The 13,448-nt window shown below is 50.5% G+C and overlaps 1 protein-coding gene across 2 annotated transcripts in view; it reads right to left on the minus strand.

Annotated features, from left to right (window-relative positions):
- Positions 1-13,448, minus strand: part of GNB1 (G protein subunit beta 1) — a 73,145-nt gene that overhangs the window by 4,870 nt on the left and 54,827 nt on the right. For both annotated transcript variants that reach the window (XM_049775428.1, XM_049775427.1), the window contains exons 3-7: positions 13,098-13,192; positions 9,876-9,914; positions 9,159-9,265; positions 5,574-5,637; positions 3,027-3,189 (exon numbers count right to left, since the gene is read on the minus strand). In XM_049775428.1, the coding sequence (XP_049631385.1) occupies positions 3,027-3,189; positions 5,574-5,637; positions 9,159-9,265; positions 9,876-9,914; positions 13,098-13,154 (430 nt within the window). In that variant the 5' untranslated portion in view covers positions 13,155-13,192. The remainder of the gene's footprint in view (positions 1-3,026; positions 3,190-5,573; positions 5,638-9,158; positions 9,266-9,875; positions 9,915-13,097; positions 13,193-13,448) is intronic.

Genomic DNA, 13,448 nt, shown 5'->3' on the forward strand with positions numbered 1-13,448 from the left:
CACACCCGGCAGTGCTCAGGGGTTATTCCTGGCTCCAGGCTCAGAAATTGCTCCTGGCAGGCACAGGGGACCATATGGGGTGCTGGGATTCGAACCGATGACCTCCTGCATGAAAGGCAAACGCCTTACCTCCATGCTATCTCTCCGGCCCCACAAAACAAAAATCTTAATGATATAAGGGGAAACTATTTCTCAAACATTCCTCCTAACACTGATGTTATTTTTTGTTTTGACAAATTAATTTTCTATCTTTAAGCAGGTGCATCACCTAGAATGCTCAAGCCAGAATATGATGCTGCAAATCCAACTCAGGTCTTTCCAAGTGCCAGCTATGTGGGAACTCAGGTTGGCTGCATGCAAGGCAAGCACCTACCTGCCGTACTATTGCTCCAAGAGCCAAAAATAATTTTTTACCCAAAAATTTAAGCTGCAGGGCCGGAGAGATAGCATAGCAGTAGGGCATTTGCTTTGAAGAAGATTCGATTCTCTGCATCCCATATCCCCAGAGCCTGCCAGGAGTGATTTCTGAGCGTAGAGCCAGGAGTAACCCCTGAGCACTGCCAACAGTAGCCCAAAAGGCAAACCAAACCAAACCAAAACAAAACAAAAATCTGAGCTGCAAAGAGAGCATAAAGATTAATGTGCTCCCTCTGCATGTGCCTAACGGTAGCTTAATCCAGAACACTGCCATGGTCCCCCAAGCACAAACAATAAGCCCTGAATATTAAGCAGGAGCAGCCTTCAGCACCACAGGAGAGGACAGCCAAGGCCTGTCCACACCCACTGCTTACTGTGACAGGGAAAGAGCTACCTAGTCTCCCAGCCCCTGGGGAGTGACCACTCCACAGAAATCACTGCTCAACCAATGAAAAAAATTGGACATGATTGACAAGAGGATGGATATGGCCCCAGAACAACGTAAACCACGCTGGACATAGACAGGGGGTAAGACACCAGCCTCACATGTGGCTGGGCCACACTCTACCCACAAATGGGCTCTTGAGCACCACCTGCAGTGATACCAAAGTGCAGAGCCGGGAAACAGCCCTGCTGGGGATGATACCAAAAGAAACAACATAAACAAGCAAAATCTTCACCAATCTAAAAGCTAAAGTCAAGCTTATGAGGCAAATTTATGGGTTACCTGATGCTTAGACCTGAAATAGAAGACTAAAATTCCAAGTTACATCATTAAAAAAAAAATAGGTTTGGGGGGCCGGGCGGTGGCGCTAAAGGTAAGGTGCCTGCCTTGCCTGCGCTAGCCTTGGACGGACGTCGGTTCGATCCCCCGGTGCCCCATATGGTCCCCCAAGCCAGGAGCAACTTCTGAGCACATAGCCAGGAGTAACCCCTGAGCGTTACCGGGTGTGGCCCAAAAACCAAAAAAAAAAAAAAAAAAAAAGGTTTGGGGCCAGAGACAGGATGAAGATAAAGCATTTGCCTTGCATGCAGAAGGACAGTGGTTCAAATCCCGGCGTCCCATATGGTCCCTGGAGCCTGCCAGGAGCGATTTCTTTTCTTTTTTTTTTTTCTTTTTTTTTTTTTTTAGTTTTTGGGTCACACCCGGCAGTGCTCAGGGGTTACTCCTGGCTGTCTGCTCAGAAATAGCTCCTGGCAGGCACGGGGGACCATATGGGACACCAGGATTCGAACCAACCACCTTTGGTCCTGGATCGGCCGCTTGCAAGGCAAACGCCGCTGTGCTATCTCTCCGGGCCTTCGATTTCTGAACGTAGAGCCAGGAGTAACTCTTGAGCGTTGACAGGTGTGACCCAAAACCCAAAAACCAAAACCAAAACAAACAAACAAACAAAAAAGAACTAGGTTTGGATTAAGAAGGTATTTGTCCTCATGGGCTATAGGTAGTGATCCTGGTTTGAACCCCACCATCTCACAGGGGCCACACAGTTAGGGGTTACTCCTGAACACAGAGGCAGAAGTACTCCAAAGCAGGGTGGTGGCAGGCCCCAAACCAAACCAAAGTCAGAGGGTGAAAAGCCAGAAAATTCAGAAACACCGGAAGGAAGGAAGGAGCCAGGCCGGCGTGGATGCAAAGAACCCTCAAGGAACACTGCTCGGAGGAAGTGTGGTGACTGCACTCCAGCTCAAGGCTCAGCTGGCACCTGGTGGCAGGAGTCGAAGTGAGGCTTGCTATGTTTCTAGCAATGAGATCAGCAAGAGTGGGGAATTGGGCTGAGTCCCTGAGTGGGCCTACTCCATCAGAACCCATCCGGAGGGGAACAACTGAGTAGAGCTGTTCAAGGCGGTGATTGTGGGGCCGAAGGTTTAATCCTCGTCTCTGACAGTCTCACTGAACAGGCCTTTAAGGCCTTGCCTGGACTACTAATGCTTACAGAAACTGGCCATTGCTGCCCCGATCTCATTAACAGAGATGACTGAGAAGGAAATGACCCTTGTGTCAAGCCACATGGCCACCATGCCAATGACCCAGCTTCACTGCTTTACCACAGAGATGCCTAACCGAGCAAAACTCTAGGTATGCCAGGATCTGGGCGAGAAGCCCTGCACCCAGACATCCCACAGTGACTGCCCTATCAGCCACAGAACCTGAAATTCCTGGAGTGTGTGGCCACATGTGACCATATGACACCTTCAAATGGTTAAATTGACACCTCAGGAGGAATGCATCTAGTAAGATGTCAAAGGCTGACAAACACAACAGTAACAATGATCAACTAGCAACAAACTTAGTAAACCTCCAGAGAATGACTTAATGACCCCGGTGTGGGATATCATCATTTCCACAAATTCTTTTGTGCTAAAGTTTGTTCTTCTTTTCTTGTGTGATAATACCATGACCACTTAGTTGTACCTATGCTATATAAAGTAAGATATTTTGTACCTGCCAAGGGGAAGACTTGGGGGTGGTTAGAATCTGGGGACAATGCTGTGTAGGGTATTTTACAATGATGGGACTGGTGTTGGAACACTGCATACCAGAAACAGATGTTTTCTGAGTAACTATGTAAACCAAAATAGTAAAATAATTAAAAAAAAAAAATTACCTGTGTGTCCGGCCAGCTCACGACTCACACGTACATTCCCTTCACGAGTCTTCAGGTTGTAAATGGAGCAAATGTTGTCCAGACCACCACAGGCCACATAGTTCCCAGAAGGTGCATATGCACAGGTCATGACCCACGAGGAGCGCAGGGGGATGGCATGGACCTGGATAGAACACAGGCGATGAAAACTTGCACAGTTGCCAACGATCACAGCCAGGGCTTCTACTTCCAGCCTCCAGCCCTGGCTACAAAGGTACAGAAGATGAAAATCACGGCCAGAATTATCTTAGCATCACTTCCTTTTTCTTCAGTACTGGGAGTTGAACCCAGGGCCTGTACCGCGCAAGATAAGAGATATGCTGAACCACATCTCTGACCCTCAGAATGACTGTGTGAAATCTCTGTGTGGCCACTTGTGTGAAGCAATCAATTAAAAACAGGGTTGCACACCGATGTAACATGGTTTCTTTAAAGTAACAAGTTACAATTAGGTAGACACCCAAGCAAAACTTCCTCACCCAAAGAGAAATCTTCATCACCTGATTGTGATGGCCAGAAATGGTGTGAATTCATTCACAAAACAAACCTTCCTTTTCACTGATGGTGCTGAATCTGTTGCAGGTGATAACTGTGGTTTCTGCTTTCTGCACAATCAGCAATTTCCTGTCAGGTGCCCTGCCACAGAGTTGGCACGAGGCCTGAGCTACATAGTTTGGGCAGCTGCGTCTCGAAGCTTTCTACACACTGAGCTGCGTGTCTCCATCTCAACCTCTCACACAGCAGGATTTGCTCTTTGAAGGAGCCACTCCAACAGCCGATGCCCATTCCCCCCAGGGGCCAAGCCTGGTGGCCATGTCGCAGCACGGATCTCTCAGTAAGGAGGCCTCAACAGGCTCAGTGGTTCCCTGCCCTGGCCTGCATCCTCACCCTGGTCTTGAAGTTTGTGGTGAAGTGCCAGCAGCCTGAGGAGGAGGTATTCAGTGCCAGGTACCAAACAAGCTCACTTGCCCTTGAACCCAAAATATTTATGGGGGAGGGGGTCACAACCCAGCTCAGGTATTACTCCTGACTCTGTGCTCAGAAATTGCCCCTGGCAGGCTGGGGACCATATAGGATGCTGGGATTCGAACCACTGTCCGTCTGGGTCTGCTGCATGCAAGGCAAACGCCCTACCATTGTGCTATCTCTCTGGCCCCTTGAGCCCACACCGCTGTGCTATCTCTCTGGCCTCAAAATAAAAGTACTTTTATTTACATAGCCAAACTAGACTTTTTATTGTGAGGCTTATTTTTGTTTGTTTGTTTTTGGGTCACACCTAGCAGCGCTCAAGGGTTACTCCTGGCCCCATGCTAAGAAATTACTCCTGGCAGGAATAGGGGACCAAATGGGATGCTGGGATTCGAACCACTGTCCATCCTGGATCAGCTTCTTGCAAGGCAAACACCCTACTGCTGTGCAATCTCTCCAGACACTGTTTTGTTTTGTTTTTGAGCCACACCTGCAGTGTATACAGAGCTGACTCCTTGCTCTGTGCTCAGGGGGCCATAAACACTTTCAGGATCTAAACAGGAAGTAGCAACAAGCATGGCAAGATCCTTAACCTCAGTGCTATCTCACAGGCCTTCAAACTAGATATAAAAATGAGAACTATTGGGGCCAGAGTGATGGCACAGCAGGGAGTGTTTGCTTTGTATGCAGCTGACCTGGCTTTGATCCCTAGCATCCCATATGGTTTTCCAAATCTGCCAAAAGGGGCCAGAGCGATAGCACAGTGATAAGGCATTTTGCCTTGTACACAGCCAACCCAGAACAGTGGTTTGAATCTGGCCATCCCATATGGTCCCCCGAGCCTGCCAGGAGCGATTTCAGAGCAAAGAGCTAGGACCGCGGTTCGATCCCCTGGCATCCCATATGGTCCCCCAAAGCCAGGGGCAATTTCTGAGCGCTTAAGCCAGGAGTAACCCCTGAGCATCAAACGGGGGTGGCCCGAAAAAGAAAAAAAAAAAAAAAAAAAGAACCAGGAGTAACTGCTGACCCAAAAACAAACAAAAGAAACAAACAAAAAACCAAATCTGCCAAGAGTAATTTCTGAGCAGAGCCAGGAGTAATACCCGAACACTGCCAGGTTTGCACCCCCCCCCAATAAACTAGAACTATTTTTTTATGTGTTTTTTTTTGGGGGGGGGTCACACCCGGCAGCATGCAGGTATTACTCCTGGCCCTATGCTCAGAGGTTGCTCCTGGCAGGCTCGGGGAACCATATGGGATGCCGGGATTCAAACCACCGTCCTTCAGCATGCAAGGCAAATGCCTTACGTCCATGCTATCTCTCCAGCCCCAAATTAGAACTATTATTTTAAACATAATTCTGCTACTGAGCACCCTGAATTTTAGATAGAGTTGGTTCACAATGAATGATGCTCAGCGACTTGTAATCCTACTCATTTGCGGCTTTCACAAACCAAATACAACAGTCCGTCCTAGAGAAGCAGACATGAACCCCATCTTCCCAGGGTGGGTTTAGAGGAAGGGGGTTCTGTGGCCTACCTTGTTGGTGGTGTAGCTATCCCAGATGATCAGTTTACCATCCTGCGAGGCACTTACGAGAAGCCTAAAGGGAAGAGACACGAGCTGCTTAGTAGGCCTGACACCTGCACACAGGAATCAGAAAAGGCCCAGGATGGCAATAGTAGCCACTCAAGCTCTGTTCCTGTCTCACATACCTAAAAAAGGGATGCTCACTGGATCAAAAGTAAAGATTTTCTTCTCAGAGTAGACTGGCAAGTGAGAGGGAAAAAAAGTGGGGAACATGTGTGCGCGCGTGTGTAAGGGGGGGGGTGAACGGGAAGGGGGCAGTGGGGGGACGGACGGACGGACAGACAGACAGACAGACAGAGACCTCCAAAGGGCTGGAATGGCAGTCAGGGGCTTGCCGTGCATACTCCACACATGATTCCCCAGAATGACTAGGGGTCGCTCCTGAGCAGCCCTGGGAGGAATCCAAACAGGACACACCCTACCCATAGCACTGAGTTCCGGCCAGCAGGGGCCTCACATGGGGACCACACCACACTCAGAGCCTCTGACTCACTCATACCAGGGGCCTTCCCATACCTTGTCATAAACTGCATCTCTGACAAACATGGCCTTAGTACAGCAGGCAGGGTGTTTGCCTGAGGGACATGAGCCCAGGTTTAACCCTTGAGCACAGAACCAGGAGTCAGGCCTGAGCACTGCCTGGTGTGGAGCAAAACAGAAGCCAATCAATAAGCAAAGTACCATTCTGATATTTAAAAAGTCCAGATACAAAGGAATGACAATATTTCTAGACATTTCTCACAAAAGTCCACCAAGTGCTACATACTGAGCTGAAGCTGCAATCCAGGGTAAGAAGATGACCCATCCCTCCTCCCACTGCTGGATCCAAGGGCTGGGCAGGGCAAGGCGGGCCGGGCCTATTCAGGGCGGTCAGAGAAGGTGCAGCGTGGCACCTCCTGAGACAGAGATACACAGAAGGAAAGCCAGAGCCATAGCACAAGTTCGGTCCCAGCATCCCACAAGGTCCCTAAGGTCCGCCAAGAGTGATTTGTGAAAAAGGAGTAAGCCCTAAGCACCATGGGCATAGAAAAGGAGGGTGGCATGAAAAGGTTCAGGACCCCGAAGGGACAGTGGCCTGGAAATACAGGACAGGCCTGTCTGAGACCCACACGGCTCCACAAGAGAAAAGATGTGGTGGTGAAGGAGAGTGGGGCTTTAATTTCCCAAGACTTCTCAGAACACATTTCCACCACAGCACATCTGCCTTGGAAACTGAAGAAAAACCTGGGGCAGCACTCAGGGGCCAGGCCTGAGGCAACTCAGTATACATAGGAAGCCAGGCTCGGCCACCCAGCATCAGCAAACCCAAATTCAACTCCCTAACATGGCCGGACGCCTTTGATCCAGTGTCTTTGAGAGGGCACCCAGCGCCCAAAGCTCACGGCGCAAAACACAGCAAAGCACAGGCCCCAGAAAGGCAGGTCTCAAGATCCACTTCTCGGTGCCAAGCTGAGCTGAACTGCGAATAGCTGTGGGCAGAGGCTGGTGCCAGGATTGCGCTGCTGTGGCCAGCCCCCCCCCCCCCCGCCCCCGTAGACTCACAGCCCCTGAGGGTCACCTCTGGAAAGGCTCCTGTGAGGACTTAAGAGCTGCTGACTCGCCAAGGAGCCAGGGAGTGCTAAGCCGGTCACTGATCCCTGGGAAGGTGAGAGAAGACACACCTCGTAATCTCAGTCAGGAGGCCCTGCGAGCCCCACGGAATGGGGACCCACTGCTCCTACAGACTCCCAAACTGAGCGGAACAGAGCCTAGCAAACATCTGACAGTTGAGCCCTTTTCATTTTTGTGACTGCAAGGTCCTCATGTTCCAGAAAGAACTTCTGGTGGAAGGACACTTCCCAACACGCAAGTCTGGAAAGAAATTATGGCTGTTAGCTGCGGCAGCCTGGGAGCGGCCATGGGTGGGCAAGCAGAGGAGCATCAGGGTCTTTCCTCCAGAAGAAATGTGAAGGGCATCGGTGGAAGTGCACGCAGAAGTGCTGCAGAGACAGGTGGTGGGTAAGGCGAGGAACAATAGATACAGAGCACGTGCTTTTCCCAAGGAGGTTGGTTCAACTTTCCAGCACCATCCATGACAGAACAAAACCAATAAAGACGGGTGGGTATAAACAATGATTGTGCTCAAGGCTTACTCCTGGCTCAGGGATCACTCATGGTAGGCATGGGGGACCATGCCTTGGCACTCGAGTGCAAGGCAAATGCCCCCCCCCCCCACTGTTCTATTACTCAAGACCTGCTTTAAATACATAGGTTTTTGAGTCAGACCCAGGGGGTGGCTCAGGGATTGTTCTTGGCTCACAGAAATGACTCCTGGCAGGTTGAGGGACCATTTGGGATGCCTGGAATAGAACCTGGGTCACCCATGCAAGGCTGAATGACCCCACTGCCCTATCTCTTGGGCATGTATGACTCTTGAAACACTGATGTGCCTACACAGCAAACACGTGTGTTGAGGCATCTCAGGAGAGGACAGCTAGGGTGCTCTTTCCCGTTTCGGCAGACCTTGGAGCCTGTGAGTTGTGAGCCTTGCGCACAGCCCCCTTTCATCCACTCACCACTATGCTGCCCTCCTGCAGCAGTGAAGGGCAGGGGTTCATCCCGAGGGACAAGAACGCCCCAAATGCAAGGCTGTCAAGGGTCTGAGACCCAGAGGGAGGAGAGCCTCAAGGTGCTGAGATGTACTTTCCCTGGCTGGACACAGCACTTGCCCATGCATTATTCTTGTTTTCCTATCTCTTTTGTGCTTGTTCTGATTATTGAGCTAATTGAAATGCTTGGAGCTGGCTCTCATTTGCATCTGGAATTGTACGGGATACTGTATAGAACAAAACTAAAGATAGCATCCTTTGTTCAGAGCTGTTTACACCCTAAAGCACACAATTTTACGAACAAAGAAAAAAAACCAAGCTGAAAATTCCTCTCAACAAAGACAAAAAACATACTACTCAAACAAAGGCGTCTGACAATGCCAGGGCAGGACTCAAGAGGACACAGGAGCAAAGTCACTCACTGGGCATTTCCGTTCTTGGCGGGGGACCTCAGAGGGACCAGGAATCTGTGCAGGGGCAGAGGGGAAGGGAGGCCAACCTGGCAGGTGAGACCAGGAAGGCAAGAGATGCCCCACGGGATCCAGAGTCCAGGAGAGTGAAGTTCGGGAAGAGGTGGAGGCAGAGAATTATCGTCTGTGGGCACTGCTCATGCTTGCCCAGCATGCATGCACCTAGCTCATTTCTAAGTATTTTGTTTTTTTCCTTTTCCCTTTTTTTTTTTTTGCCACACCTGGGGAAGTTCGGGGGTTACTCCTGGCTCTGTGCTCAGTAATCACACCTGGTAGTGCCTTGGCCTTATAAGATGCTGGTATGGAACCCACGTTGGCCGCCAGCAAGGCAAGCACCCTCCCCATTGTGCTACTGCTCTAGACCTATCAAGGCTTTTCTTAATAAGCCATAGCAAAGCAGCTCAGATTAGTTCCTTGAGAAAATAAACCAAAATCAGATGCAATGTACGAAGCACCGGCAGCTCGTGCCCACACACCTGGAATCTGTGCCCCAGTGCATGGCATAGATCTTAGCCAAGTGGCCCCTCAGCGTCCTCCTGGTACGCATCTGGATTCTTCCCACTGGGTCGATGTTGTTTGTGATCTGGAAGACCAAAGAAGCAGGTGAGGGAACTCCCAGTGCCAAGAGAACTCGCCGACCTTGGCCTGACCTCATTACAACCCCCCTGCATATTCCACTAAGCCCACCACAAGCACCTGTTCTTCGAGGGCTTGTTACTCCCTCCCCCAGCCCTGCAGCCAATGCAGAGGCCAAAAGCTCCTGGCTGGCAGCCCCGCACTCCGGATCTCAGAAGTGGTCTCAGGTGGTCGCAGCCCGGCCCAGGAAGGCTCCCTAAGGAGTCTAGAGCATGAGGTCTAGCACATGAAGATTCAAACACAAGAACTCTGGACAGCGCTTTTCTAGAACGAACTGTTCACCCCAACAGCGCTGGAGAGGCACCACAGGCGTAGGGCACATTTCTCTACCTTCCTGTGAGCTCTGCCCAAAGGAAGACACTGCGCCTTCACTCCATTAGCTCCTGTAATGACCAATTCCCAAGAAGCCGGCTTTCCTGTCTGCCTTCCTTCCCTGAGCTCAGCCCACTTTGGGTGTCTCCAAGGGAAGCTTGCAAGCGCCCTGCCCCCACCCACTGGCACCCTTTGCCCTGAGGCCCTCCCCCCACCCTTTGCCCTGAGCCCCTTCCCCTGCCTACCTGAGAAAGAGTGGCATCTGCGCAGGCTTTCCTGGCATCCTAGGGCACGAGAAGAGACAAGCGGGGAGGGAGCCATGAGAGGTGCTCTTGGACCCTGGCATGCAGCCCACAATCCCATGGAACAGGCAGAGAAGCCTACCAGCTGTATACCCCAAGTCATGCAGCCAACCCCCAAGGCCTCCTCTTCAGGCCTCCCTGCACTCTACACTCTGGGCCACCAGGAGGAGTCTGGGCAGGACAGGTGTCACCTCAAGCCTGCAGGGACTGGGATGTGGCGTGACAGTGCTTGCCTCTAGCCTCACATGGTGTGAAGCCCTGAGCTCCATCCCCGGCATTGCCAACAATGAAACAAACAAATATCACAGAGTGCCCTTGATGACTATGGACCAGGAACTAACTAATCCTAACACCAAGCTCCATGGGAAGCAGCAGGAAGCTTGCCGTGGAGACAAGCACATTCTTCCAAGAAGTCTCAGCCACTAAGCCTATTCTCTTACTTCTTTCCTATCAATCCTGATACAAGATAAGGGTGTGTGAAGCAGGTAAGAACTATTAATCAACAGACTACATCTAATCAAAAAGCTTTCAGCGCCCAAAAATTTCAAGGTTACTAGAAAATGGGCCAGAGCAGTAGCACAGCGGCTGACCCAGGTTGGACCACGGTTCGATCCCCAGAGTTCCATATGGTCCTCCAAGCCAGGAGCGATTTCTGAGGGCATAAGCAGGAGTAAGCTAAGCGTCACTGAGTGTGGCCCAAAAACCAAAACCAAACAAATAAAAAAGGTTACTAGAGGGGCCGGAGAGATAGCATGGAGGTAAGGCGTTGCCTTTCATGCAGAAGGTCTGTGGTTCAAATCCCGGCGTCCCATATGGTCCCCTGTGCCTGCCAGGATCGATTTCTGAGCATAGAGCCAGGAGTAAACCCTGAGCACTGCAGGGTTTGACCCAAAAACAAAACAAAACAAAACAAAACAAAAAAGAAAAATAAAAGAAAAGAAAAAGGTTACTAGAAAATGAACCTTCAAGTTTCAAATAAGCCCCTTTGTTTTCACAATAGTGGCAAATTCTGAGAGAAAGGAGACAACAGCTGTTAAGCAGGGTTGAAGTTAGAAATAAATGCAAGAGGGGCCGGGCGGTGGCGCTGGAGGTAAGGTGCCTGCCTTGCCTGTGCTAGCCTAGGACGGACCGCGGTTCGATCCCCCGGCGTCCCATATGGTCCCCCAAGAAGCCAGGAGCAACTTCTGAGCGCATAGCCAGGAGTAACCCCTGAGCGTCACAGGGTGTGGCCCAAAAACCAAAAAAAAAAAAAAAAAAGAGGGGCCAGAGTGATAGCACAGCAGTAGGATGTTTGCCTTGCACGCGGCTGACCCAGGACAGACCTGGTTTTGATCCCCATGTCCCACATGGTGCGCCGAGCCAGGAGCAATTTCTGAGCACAGAACCAGGAGGAATCCCTAAGCAGTACCAAATGTGGTCCAAAACTAACTAAATAAATAAATGCAAGAGTCATTTTAAAGGACATGCTTCCACTGTACAGTTCATCTGGAGGGACTAGAGCAATAGAACAGCGGGAGGATGCCTTGCACATGGCCGATCTGGATTTGATTCCTGTGTGAACTTACCAGGGTAATTCCAGAATGCAAAGTCAGAACTAACAACTCCTGGGCACCACCAGGTTTGGCCCCAAACAAAACAAAACACAATTATAGTTCATTTGGACACATCCCTTTGCCTTTTGATTTTTGGGCCACACCTGGTGATTCTCACGGATCACTCATGGCTTTGCTCTTAGGGCTCACTCCTGATGGGGGTGAGAGGACTCTATCGGGTGCTGGAGATAGAACCCAGTGGGCTGAATGTGAGGAAGCGCCCTACCTGCTCTCCGATGGCTCTAGCCCTGAATCTTTTCAAAATGGCATGGGTCATTTTGAAGACTCTCCAGGGGAATGGACACGTTCTGATGATCTGTATCTTATGAAACTGCTGGAGATGTTTACCAACAGGCAACAGAAGGGCCAGAGATGGCTCAATGGGCTGGAGCACACACCTTGCGTGCAGGAGAGGCCCGGTCTGCTGAGCAGCACTGCGAGATCCTCAAGCGCAGAACTGGAAATAGCCAGTGGGGAATTGAGGGGACTCTGAGGTGCTAGACATGGAACCCAGATTGGCTGTGTCCAAGATAAGAGCCTGGAGCACACAACTATCTCTCCGATACCCTGGCCAGATAGTAAATTCTTCCAGTAAAAGGGTGTTCGGGGTTCTTCTTTGATTGCAGATTTCTCAGAAATCCACCACTTAAGTTCAAAGAAAATGATGCTGATGTTTTCCCCGCCCATTCGATTAGACTTGCAGAACAGAGAGTCAGTGATTTAGAAGGACATAATAAAACTCTGTCCTTATGGTGAACTCAGAGTAAAAACACTACTTGCACGGGCAGAGGATGAGGCGTGTGCAGACCACGTAGGTCAGAGATGCGCTCAATAAGGACAGGCCTCGGGTGTCCAGGACCCGGCTGTGAGGGGAGGAAGGAAGTTGCTCCCAGTACCTGTGTGCACACATCCCTAGGGGATCCCTCCTGCCTCCCCTGCCTGGGGCACCATCTTGGCCCATCCACCCAACCTCAGCCACTGGGCAAACGTGGACAGTTCAGAAGCCAGTGATCCTCTGCACCAGCAGTTCACTCACCGTATCTCCTCTAGCTATTTGCCTGTCAAGCAATCAAAACGACATACAAGGGGCTGGAGAGCTAGCATGGAGGTATGGTATTTGCCTTGCATGCAGAAGAACGGTGGCTCGAATCCCAGCATCCCATATGGTCCCCTGAGCCTGCCGGGGTCGATTTCTGAGCATAGAACCAGGAGGAACCCCTGAACACTGCCGGGTGTGACCCAAAAACAAACAAACAACATAAAAGTGTACAGACACAGAAATCTGTACATTTTATATACAAATGTATAATAAGCACAACCCTGAAATCACGTGCTAGGAGAAATACCAGGGTCTATGATTAGCACGTGCTAGGCCAATGGCAAATCCTTTATTAGTTGTTCTTGTTCTGGGGCTAAACCGAATTGGCACTCAGGGATCCCTCCCAAAGTGCTCGGGTGGGGCCCTGAAGATTTCTTTTCAATCAGAAACACTGGAAACCTTGTTGCCGCTTTTCCTAACCAATCTCCTCTGACTGAAAGGCCAAATGGTTCTGAACCAGGGAGAGTCACATACTCGGATTTGGTTTTTCAGCTGCTCCGCCTCCTGCCGTAACTGGTCGAGTTCACTCATCTTCTGGTCTCAACACTCTTCAATGCCGCCCCAAGAATCTGAAATGAACAAATAGGAACAAACATTAACGACCGAGACCAATAGGGCTGTTGTGAGAACGAGCAATGCTGAAGCCTTAGAAAAAAGAAACCAAAGAGGGGCTGAAGAGATAGTGTGGAGTAAGGCGTTTGCCTTACATGCAGAAGGACGTTGGTTCAAATCCCGGCCTCCCATAGGGTCCCCCCATAGAGCCTGCCAGGAGCGATTTCTGAGCAGACAACCAGGAGTAACCCCTGAGCGCTGCCGGGTGTGGAC

This window comes from Suncus etruscus, chromosome 6 (genome assembly GCF_024139225.1).
Source record: "Suncus etruscus isolate mSunEtr1 chromosome 6, mSunEtr1.pri.cur, whole genome shotgun sequence".
In the NCBI taxonomy this organism is placed as follows: domain Eukaryota; kingdom Metazoa; phylum Chordata; class Mammalia; order Eulipotyphla; family Soricidae; genus Suncus; species Suncus etruscus.